At 36.3% G+C, this 12,165-nt stretch overlaps 1 protein-coding gene and 1 pseudogene across 1 annotated transcript in view; one reads left to right on the top strand and one right to left on the bottom strand.

Annotated features, from left to right (window-relative positions):
* The window catches only part of Dpp10 (dipeptidyl peptidase like 10), a 557,899-nt gene that overhangs the window by 112,879 nt on the left and 432,855 nt on the right, over positions 1–12,165 (bottom strand). The window contains exons 6-7 of the mRNA XM_045149057.1: positions 6,922–6,974; positions 6,742–6,823 (exon numbers count right to left, since the gene is read on the bottom strand). Coding sequence (XP_045004992.1) covers positions 6,742–6,823; positions 6,922–6,974 — 135 coding nt within the window. The remainder of the gene's footprint in view (positions 1–6,741; positions 6,824–6,921; positions 6,975–12,165) is intronic.
* On the top strand, positions 1,132–1,229 carry LOC123461210 (annotated as a pseudogene).

Genomic DNA, 12,165 nt, shown 5'->3' with positions numbered 1-12,165 from the left:
AAACTACAGGGAAGACATTCTACCCACTCACACCATCCCTGCAAAAGCAATTGAATCTGAAGGGGAGAACACTAAGGACAAGGTAGCCATCTCCAGAACACCTGCATACAGAATTTCACAGCCTTCTCTCCTTCCTAGCGAGCACCAGGAACACCATCCATGATTGCAGGAATCCACAAAGTTCCATTTTGCTATAACTCCATACAGACCAGCTGATCTGTACCAGTGACCATTCCTAGTTGGCTTATATTAACCCACAATGCAACAAGGAGAAATCCAGCTTTATAACTCAACACTGGTGAGGTTAAAAGCTTCTCCTAAAATTATAACTCATTTACCCATGAGCAATTACTGAAGTCTATAGGACTATTGATAAGTTGCTACCAGTATATTCACAAAGTAGGCATATTCACTATATTGAGTTACTCTTATATTTGATAATCTACTCTAGGAATCATAAAAAGGGCATACATGGCACTTTGAGCTCCTACTTTGAAGATATAACTTCAGACATATATATAGAAGCAGTCAGATAATACAACAAACATAAAATATAAGCAATAAAATAATTTATACATATGTATATCTATATATAATAATAACTCCAATATGTGGAAAAATCTCAACACAGTAACATGAAACACAAATCAATGCATCATAACTCATTCAAAACTTATAAATCATACAGTGATAACCTCTGGTGAGACTGAATTTAACAAAATTCCAGGCAGAGAATTCAAGAAAGTGAATATAAATATCAAAGAAAAAAACAAACTCTTCCTCAAGCTATCCCAAGAGAACACAGAAAATCAGTTAAAAGAAATATGGAGAATGATACAATATATGAGTAAAAAGCAGAAATACTGAAAAAAATTCTAGTCTATATTCATGACGATGAAAAACACAGTAAGTTCCCCAACAAAACAAAAAAAGCAATAACCCCATAGAAAATCACTAATAGAATTAATCAAACAGAGGACAGAATATTGTAACTTGAAGACAAGTTGAAAATATGGAACATTCTCACAAAGGGAAATATAAGTTAATAAGGAGGAAAGTGCAGAAATTTCAAGACATTTGGGTAATATAAAGAAACCAAATCTAACCACTCTTGCAGAAGAGAAAGAAAAGAATTTCAATGTAGTGCTTGCTTTGGAACTCTACAGAGGATATTAGCATTGCCCCTGATCAAGGATGACATGCAAGTTCATGAAGCATTCCATATTTTTCAATGAATAAAAAAGAAATTTGATCAGAAGTATTTTCTAGTTATCTTCAACAAAATCAACAGAAGAAAATTTATTCAAATAGTGAAAGATGCCAATACAGATACAAGAGGCATTTAGTAAGGGGAGACTGGGAAAGAATTTCACCTCATCATTAATCGTATGACTAAACACACAAAACAAAGAAAATATATTGAAAACAGAAAGAGAGAAGCACCTGGTCACCTAGAAAGGCAAGTTCAATGGAATAACAAATTGTCTCTCAACAGGGACTTAAAATACTGGAAGAGTTTGAAATATTGTATATCAAGCTCTGAAAGTCAACAGCTGGCAATGCAAACCACTATATTCCGGAAAGCTATCTGCCATCATTGAAGCAGCACTAGCATATTACCATAAAGGGCTAAAGGAATATATGACCAGTAAGCCTTTTCTTCAGAAAATATTTAAAGAAATTATTTGGAATGAAGAGAAGGAAAAGTGCATACTCCAGGCCAAAGGAAAGAATAAAACATGCATTAACAAAAAGTAATATAAGGGCAGAACAGGGAAAGACCAAAATAAACCACAAAATCAACAAAATAACAGAAATTACTCCATATATTTTAATAATAACTCTGAACATTATTGGTCTCAGTTTACAAGACAAAAGACACAGAATAAATAGATTAAAAATCATGGTCATTCTGTTTTTGCCTCCAAGAAATTCATCTCTCCATAAAAGGCAGACACTATTTTAGGGTGAAAGGATGGAAAAATGATATTACAAACAAATGGGACTAGGAAATTAGCAGGTATTTCTATTCTGAATAGCCTGCAAATTAACACTGCTTTAAAAAGTTAATGTGTATTTATACTATCTAAGGAACTAATCCAACAAGAGGATAATGCAATTCTAAACTGACGAGTTGAATGAATGGCATACCCAGTTTCATTAAGCAAAGATGAATACATGCAAATTCACAGATTAGCTCAAATATAGTAGTGGTGGGTGAGTTCAATACCCAACACTCACCAACTGACAGGTCATATCAGTAAAAGTGAAACAGAGGAGCTTCTGGACTAAATGACATCATTAAAAAGATCGACCTAACACACATATAGGGGACAGAATACACATTCTATCTAGAGAATAGAACACAGTTCTTTCATGAGAACACTGAACTTTTTATAAGCTTAAACATATATTAGAACACAAAGCAAATTTTAACAAATATAGGAGAACAGAAATAGTTCTTTGTATTCTATCTGTTCATAATGAGATAAAACAACTAATCAAAGGCAAGAAAGACTATAGAACATACACAAACCATGAAAATGAAACAATGCATTATTGAATGATGAATCTGTCATTAAAGAAATCAAGAAGAAAATCAAAAACTTCTAAAATCAAACAACAATGAAGAAATGACATACCAAAAACATATATGGTACAATGAAGTAAAACTTCAGGAGGAAAATTCACAGCTGTTCGTGTCTATACTAAGAAATTAGAGGGGACCAGAGATGGTTCAGCAGTTAAGGTGATCACACGCAAAACCTAAGGACCAGAATTCAGTTACCCCACTTAAAGCCAGATGCACATGGTGGTATATGCATCTGGAGTTTGTTTGCAGTGGCTGGAGGACCTGGCACACTCATTTTATCTCTCCCCCTTTTCTGCCAATTTCTCTCTCTCTCTTTCTCAAATATTTACATAAATAAATAAATAACATAATTTTTTAAAAAATGTGAGAGGTCATAAATAATGATATTAATGATATACCTGAGGGCCTTTGCTAAAGAAGAACAAGCCAAATCAAAAACCATTTGGTGGAAATAAATTAGGGTGATCATTATATAAATTAATAAACTAGAAAGAATAAATAATTATAACATCAAATGAATAGGTCCTTTCAATGAGTAAAAATATCAATAAGGGGCTGGAGAGATGGCTTAGCGGTTAAGCGCTTGCCTGTGAAGCCTAAGGACCCCGGTTCGAGGCTCGGTTCCCCAGGTCCCACGTTAGCTAGATGCACAAGGGGGCGCACGCGTCTGGAGTTCGTTTGCTGTGGCTGGAAGCCCTGGCGCGCCCATTCTCTCTCTCTCTCCCTTTATCTGTCTTTCTGTGTCTGTCGCTCTCAAATAAATAAATAAAAAAGAATAAAAAAAATTAAAAAAATATATCAATAAGTAAGCTAAACAAAATAAAGAGAGAGAAGACCCAAATTCATAAAATTGGAGATGAAAAAGATTATTATAAGAGATATCAATGAAATTCAGAAAATCATAAGGAACATGTTAAAAGCATATACTTCACTAATTGAAAACTCTAAAAACTTGACCCATGTATTATATTTTTATTAAATATATAGTATTACAAGTCTTACTTGTAGAAATAATACATGTGACCCATATGAAATAAATGCAAATAGGATACATATTCTTCCAGCAAAATGAAACAAAGGTGAGATAAACCGTTAAATCAGAACTATTACAAACAATAAGATCAAAGTAGTTATAAAATATTTCTCAACTAAAAAGTGCCTAGGCCCAGATTCATTTGTGAATTTTATCAGGTATTTCCCAAAGAACTAACACCAGTGTTTCTCAACCTATTTAATGGAAGAGAAAAGGAAGAAAAAATTCCAATCACCTTTTGTGAAACCAATACCCTGATCATGAAACCAAATAGATATAACAAATAAAGGAAGCACAGATCAATGTTTCACGGATATACCTGCAATACACTTGCAAACCAAATACAGAAATACATCAAAAAGATTGTTCTCCCTAATCATGTGGGTTTTATTCCAGTGATGCAGGGATGGTTCAATATATGCAAATTAGTAAATGTAATACATCATGCAAATGGACTCAAGGATAAAAATCACATAATCATGTCACTAGATTGAGAAAAAGCATTAGCCAAATCCAACATCACTACATGATAAAAGTCCTAAAAACTGGGAATATAAGGAACACATACCAACATAATAAAAGCTATTTATGATAAATCTAAGGAATCTAAGGAAGTTCAATTCTCCACGTCCCATGTAAGCCATATGTACAAGATAGCACATGCATCCGGCGACATTTTGCATTGGCTGGAGTCCCTGGTGTGCTCATTCTCTCTATCTGCATCTTTATCTCTCTAGGAAATAAATAAAATAAAATAAAGATTTTTTTTAAAAAAGAAGTTAAATGATAATACCAAAAGGTTGTAAGAAAAGCTGAATGTTTATTTATTGTTGATGGCAATACAAACTGGTGCATGCACTATAGAAATTAGTGAGATGGTTTTGGAGACAGCTAAAATAGATCTACTATGGACCCCATCTGCATCACTCCTAGGTATGTATCCTCAGTTTCAAATGTTTTGTGGTGCTCTAACCACAGTAGCTAGGAAATGGACTCAGTCCAGATGAACATCAATAGATGAATGAAGAAAGAAGATATGGTACAACCACAAAGATTAATGGAAGTGAAATCTTGTGAAATCAAGTGGGATCTGAGGTAGAAACATTCTTCCCATGCTCTTAGATAGTGCTGAATGGTGATAAGCAGGGTGTTGGTAGAGAAAACTTCTCAACAATAGCACCCAGCAGCAAATACTGCATTCTCCCATACTGATCCACAAGGCAAGACGTTTCCTTTGGTGCAGTTGTGACATGAAGGCTAAGTCAGTAACCAACAGTTCTATGTTTGGACTTGAAGCCTGACCCATAGGAGGAAATACATGTCTCATAATGAAAACCAGGTCAAATACATTCTGTGAGAAAATATAGGCCCTAGAGAAGATCCTACTGTTTCTGTATTGCTACATGGACATGTTGTCAAACTGCCTCCTAAATACTAATCCTATGTGTACACATCGGTTCTGCTCTCAGCTCCAGTCAGAAAAGCTTTAATTTTGTTTCATTAGCAGTGGGGGTCAGTCAGTTCAGAGAATCATAATGGTAAAGGGCTGAAAGTAAGTGGCAGTTGAATGCCCATCCCTAAACAAGGCACATGCATCAGCCCCTGCATGGCTCAAGCAGCATGGCAGATGGGACAGAAGGAATTTAAGAGCTAGAGTATGGGGGGGGGGTGGCACTGTGGGACTACAGTTTGGATAGAAAAAGACATTACAGTAGTAAACTCATACTAAGATGTGCTTACTTGAACAAGATCTGCATACAATGGGGACAATCAACATTCTGTAATAGGTAAGGGGGAGCTTAGGAGGCCATGCGCCTCCTCAATGAGTTAATTAGTTAATTTTTGCCAAGATAGGAAATCATTCTCTTCTGCAATAGCACTTATAAGTGGAAGGAAGAAGCACAGTGAGACTGAGGGGGAAATGGAAGGCAATGCGGGGTACGTATGACCATAATGTAGCATATGTGCTTGAAAGTGTCAGAAAGCAAATCAAGAAAAAAATAATATAATTGTGCCTGAAATCCTTTTGTGAGGATTGCATGATGGCTCAGTGGTTGTTCTAAAAGCCAAACTTGCAATACTCCAACCCTGTTTGACAAAGGACACATAGTGGTACAAGTATATGTAATCCCAACACACTCCATGACAACGGTCGGTATGCAGAGCCAGGAGAATCATGAAGCTTGGGATAGTTTGATGTTCACAGCAGCAAACAACAAGAGACTGTGTGAAACAAGGTGGAGGGAGAGGACCAGTTCCTTGAGGTTGTCCTCTTACTTCCACACAGAGAGAATAGCATGCACAGGTGCATTAATGCGCACACACACGGAATGCTTTTTCCCATCAATAACTTTGTTTTTGAGATTGTGATAACTTTCAGTTACAATTAAAGAAAAATCTTTCTCTGAAGAGAATATTAAATAATGTGTTTTAAAATAAACTGACAATACCAGATAATAGAAATTATGCAAAAACAAGCTATAATATCCTTAAATTTGTTCTTGGTTTTCAAGGTAGGGACTCACTCTAACTCAGGCTGACCTGGAATTCACTATGGAGTCTCAGGATGTCATCAAACTCACAGCGATCCTCCTACCTTTGCCTCACAAGTGCTGGGATTAAAGCCATGCACCACCATACCCGGCTTTTTCTTGGTTTTGACAGTGGTTTGATTCACAGTATTTAATTAACCTTCTTTTGCAATTAATTGATAAAATATCACTAATATCATTTTATATCTTGCTTTTCAAATTTGATATACTTTGTTCATTCATTTATGAGAGAGAGAGAGAGAGAGGGAGAGAGAGAAAAGGTATGCCAGGGCCTCTAGCCACTATGAATGAGCTCCAGACATATGCACCATGTACATCTGGCTTACATAATTCTGAGGAATCGAACCTGAGTCCGTAGGCCTCACAGGCAAAGCCCTTAACCACTAAGCCATATCTCCAGCCCTTAATATACTCTTAAACCAAAATATAAAAAAGATGTCATAATGAAAATTGTAAAAAAACATCAAGTATTACAGGATAAATTACACAAAGGAGTGATCTCTAAATGTTTGACTTTGAGCCTCAGTGCACAGTGGGTAGAGAAAAGCAATGATCAGGCTTACCAGCTGCTGTCCTTGGACGCCCCAGGCTGCATACTGCAAGACTGAGTCCTCTACCTCTGGTGGATTCAACTCCCACACTTCCCTTAAAGAGAGTCAAATATTTTCATAGGAACAAAAGGCCTTCTACAATGACTTTTCATGACAATTGTACATACAAAGCAGAATAATCAAAGAACTTACCTAGTGTGTATATTGTAAATCACATATGAGGCTGTATAGGAATAATGAAAAATCTGAAATAAAAAAAGAGTAGAATAATTAATCATTGTGCAGAATAAAAGTTTGATCTTGATGTCTGTTAAAGAATGAGTATTATATGGAGCAGTCAAAATATGAAATATTCTCATTCAGGTATTTCTTATTTATGCATGTGAATGTTCACATGCACATGGTTGTGTATGTACATAAATGTCAGAAGACAATGCTGTGCATCATCCTCTGGAAAGTCATTCACTTCCTTTCACATAGGGCGTTACTTGGCCAATTTTGTTAAACCAACTGATCAGTGAGTTCCAGAGTTCCCCTTTTCTTTATCTCTTCAGTGCTGGGTTAAAAAGGCTCATACCACACTGCCCAACATTTTTAAATAATGCTGAGGTTTAAACTCAGCTCCTCATGCTAGCAAGGCAAGCCCGTTTGACTGAGTTTTCTCTTTCATCATTATTTATTGCTTTTTTGAACCTCTTTAGACCGTATTTCTTTTTCTTTTTCTAACACAAATATCACTCTTCATTCAATCTTGTCTGTACTTATATAGTTGTATCTCACTCTCTTTCTCAAAATTTCCAGTGATTTCTCATTGGATATAAACTTCAAACTGCTTCCTATGATGTGAAACAGCTTCTGTACTTGTGCTTTCATGTATTTTTCTGCCCCAATTACCCTCTAGATCTTGTCACTTAGTCCACATTTCAATCAAATTAAATGCATTTTCTCTGTATATCTCTTATATCTTTCACTTTTAGTTTCATTTTCAGTAGAATCTCCTTAGTTGAGGTAGAAATTTTGTCTCTAGTACAGGTCCTTTCTGGATCTCACATTGAACTCTGAATTGCTACCCATCTCTCTTGTAGGTTATTATAAAGCTCTTGAGTTCACTTCTTACTACATATTGTAAATTATATCAATATTTTCTGCATGATTGTCCTTCCCAGGATCAGGTTTACATGACCTTTTTAGCTTCTGTCTGACCAACACAGTTTTTATGTTTCCATTCAATATGCAATCAATATTTGCTCCACATTGTTTCTAAAGGAATAAACTCATTTTTATACAATTGCTTGACAGAGAAGTCAAGCTGGCTCAATAGTATATTATCACATCATAGTAATATTCTTTTCTATAGGTTTTACCAGCAGGCAATCTTCAAGACATTTTAGTGGTATCCTTAAAGCATCCCACGTCTTTTGAAGGACCACAATATTTTTAACATGGGATACAGACAGTAACACAAAAATATCACTATAGCTTGGTTTCTATAAACTAAAGTGAAATAGTGGAATTTAAGGGAAATGAGAACAATTGAAAAGGAGGGTGGGGAAAGCAATGTTGATCAAGTTTTGCTAAGTGAAAAATATTTTCTTCTGATGAAATATGATGCTAGTGAAGAAGGTTTAAAACTTGGATGCATTGTTATGCTACTAATTCCAGGACTGACACTAGTGCATTCATTTTCAGTACATTATTAAGGCTTTTATTCTTAATTAGATATGCATTTTGGATATTGTAATGCTGCCAATTAAAATTTCCTGTGAGTAAAATTTTATTTCTTCTCATTGCTTCAATTAAACATGACTGACCACAAATTTCAGTGATATGGATGTTACTTCTAGGCACAAAATTCTTATCTTCCCACTAGCTAGTTTTGTGTTTTACAGTAAAGCTTTATTAAAGTTTTGATCTTGTGTATATGTCGATGTGTGTGTATGTATGTTCAAGTGTGTAACTATATGTACATGCATGCCATGGTGAGTGTGTAGAGTTTAGAGGACAACTTCAGGTGATGATCCTTTTACCTTGTTTTTACCTTGTTTGCTGCAGCATTGGCCAGGATTGCTGGACTACAAACTTTGGAGAGATTATAACATCTCCAACTCTCATATAATGTTAAGAATTCTGGGATTACAGACACTCAGTCAAAAAACATCCAGCTTTATATGAGTTCTAGAGATCTGCACTCATGTCACCCTACTTACATAGCAAGTCCTTTATCTCCTGAAAAATCTTCCAAGTTCCTTCCGTACTTTTTGCAATATCTTTCAAACTTGAGATTCCTTTTACTTTGGAGCTATGAAGCAAAATGACTTTTCCCTGCTATCTATATTTATACTCACGTTGTACTTAGTAAGATTTTTTATATGACAACAGGTTTGAAATCTTGAATTATTACAATAGCTATCTCAATCAACTACTATTCTATTCAGAAAGCTCTGTTTGTCCAAGAAAACTGCCAAGTGAATACTTGGTATTGAAAGCAAACAAAGGTATGGACAATGTTATAAGTGAAAAGATAACATTTGCCCTATCCACTAATCACTGGCACAATTTCCCACATTTCTAGGTCCTTATTCATCTTTCAAGAGATGGTTACTATGCATTAATAGTTTGGGCAAAGCATACAGTGAGGGAATCCTTGAGACATATCTGTGATGACCACTATACATTGACATACCTTCACAATACATGACAAAGAAGTTTCTGGCTCTTTTGTGGGAATCCAACACACTTATATGCTCTTAAATGTTATGAATTAGAAAACACAAAATGGAAACCAGTATTCTACTTTGTGGGCCATTACAACATTTGCTTCCTTCTAGTCAGGTATGTTGAGATGAAAGATTAGAATGAGAAGTGCTTTATTTTACAAACCCAACTTGCCTGCAAACTGGTATCTGATTAGCATAATAAGTTATGGAGCTTTGATATCATTCTACATATTTGTTACAATGCTAGAAGTTTCTCAACTACAGATGAATTACAACTTAGCATCCCACATAGTTTAGAGATCTCTTCTCTAAGTTGACTGTACTTTGTTGAAAGAATATCTTTCTTTGTGCCTATTCCAGGAAGGTCATAAATATGCTCATACAACATTCCACAATAAAAAGTACATCCTACACCTTCTGCAGAATATAAAGTATAGTATTTAGGAAAGGGTAGAATGAGAAACCTTGAACAAAGTTAAAAGAAGAATTCTCAGGACATAGCTCCATTGGTAAAGAGCTTGTTTCATAAGCACTATGGGCTGAGTTTGATCTCCCCAGAACCTATATAAAAAAATATGAAGCATGGTTATATGTGTCTTTAATCCCAGATCTGGGGATGTGGTAACAGGAAAATCCCTAGGATTCCCAGGTGAGCCAGGCTAGCCCAATAGTTGAGCAACATGCCAATGACAGACCCCATCACAAAGAGGGGAACGTCATTCCTGAAGGTGATACCTGAGGCTTTTTCCTGACCTGCAGATTCTGCCCACACCCACATACACACACCTTCCCCATGAATATGCACAAGCATGCACACTCACAATGCACATATGTGTATTATAGACAAAAAGCTCCTCTATGTATAATGTTGAAGAAAGTTTCAAAGCAGGATATTTAATGAAAACTGAATTTACTTTTTACTAAATATCTATTTAAAGACACTGGCCTAAATTCATTCCCTTCCTTATCGTCAGACAGCATAGTCATTTTAAATTTTTTCTATCTCACATTACCTTTTTCACTTAACACATTATTAACATTTGGATTATGTGCTCTTGTATCCTGGTAAGACAAGTCTTCTTTTATGTTGAGGGGAATCACAGGATCCATTTTAGGTTAGCTAAAGAGTAGGGTAGGACGGAGAGTGAGAGACAGGAGGTCTTGCATGAAATCTGCAAATTACACATAAAACAAAAGCAGTTGGCAAAGAAGAATATGGAGACTTTCTGGCTGTGTTCAACTAGACCTGGTTTGAGCCACCTGAATGATCTTGAGACTCCTGGACTGTTGGAAGTAGCAAATAGCTCATTAGAATGCTCAAACCCACAGCCGTGGATGGAGATGTAAGAATGCTTGTGCTCTAGTGGAAGTAGTAAAGGGAACTATGGGTCATAAATGGGGAGCAAGCCTGCAATGTGCAAATGAGCCAGAAACTTCACTATATGAGACATAAACTCCCAAGATGTACATCAGGGTTATCTGAGCTACTAAATTCTCTGTTTGCTTAGGCCTTGGAATTGTATATTTCTGCAATAAATTCAACCTGCTTTTGTTAATATTCATGTGTTTCTGTCCAATTTCTTGTTCCAGTAGAAAAGAACCTAAAATCCAATTGGAGGTACCCATTAAACCCAGGTACAGATTAAACCTTGATATACTCTGGTATCGGTTAAGGCCAGAGTGGTGATTGGCTGCTTCAAAGCAAGAGCCAAATGGATAGATGGATGCTTCAGGACAAACATATGCAAACTCAGAACCTGCATACCTATCCCATGTCTAGCTGATGTTCTGTTGCTGTTAACTGAGTATAATCGTTACAGCTAAGACTGTGGGAGCAGGCAGACCTGAGACACACTATAAAATACCTTGGTCCAAAATTGTTCCTGGAAGCTGACCTTCAAATGTCCATGTATCCCAAGACACACACACACACACACACACACACACACACACACACACACACACACACACATACTCGTGCACACATACAATGTGTTGGGATGTTTTGAACCAGAACCAGAGAAAGATCACGCAAGACAGCATGGAACTTCTGATCTCTGTGGTGGTTTGAATCAGATGTCCCCCACACACTCATGTTTTTTGTACTTGGCCCACAGAAGATGACAAATTGGGATGTGGAGCCTTGCGAGAAAAGGTATGTTGCTGGGGGTGGGCTTAAGTGTGCTATAGACCCTCTCCCCTCACCAGAACTTGGTCTATTCTTCTGCTACCATTTTCCACCTGATGTTGACAAGGGGGTGATGTCCAGGCTCTGCTCTACTATCTTTCCCTTGCTATCATGGAGCTTCCTTTTGAGACGGTAAGACAAAACAAACAAATTCTGCAAATCAGCTTCTTTTGGTAGGTGTTTTGCTCCTGAAATAAGAAGGTAAGTATCACAATCTCTGTGGGGCACTGTGAATTCCAAAAAGGCATTGACTAGCAAGAGTGATGCAACATTATGTAGCCATAATAATGACTTTTTGCAGTTGCATGAAAATGGGTCAAAATGGAAATCATTATAATAAGTAAAGTAAACCAGGATCCAAAAGTCAAAATATGTTTCTTTCATATGTATAACATAGAAAAAAAATAAAGAAATGTAAATACTAGAGGTATTATTTAGGAAAATAAAGGGGACTAAGAGGAAGGAAAGAGGAGGAGGAGGACAGGAGAACAGGAGAAAAGTTATGATAGATAGAAATGAAGGACCATGGGG

Source organism: Jaculus jaculus, chromosome 5, assembly GCF_020740685.1.
Source record: "Jaculus jaculus isolate mJacJac1 chromosome 5, mJacJac1.mat.Y.cur, whole genome shotgun sequence".
NCBI classification, from domain to species: Eukaryota; Metazoa; Chordata; class Mammalia; order Rodentia; family Dipodidae; genus Jaculus; species Jaculus jaculus.
This window is presented reverse-complemented; position numbering and strand designations above follow the sequence as displayed.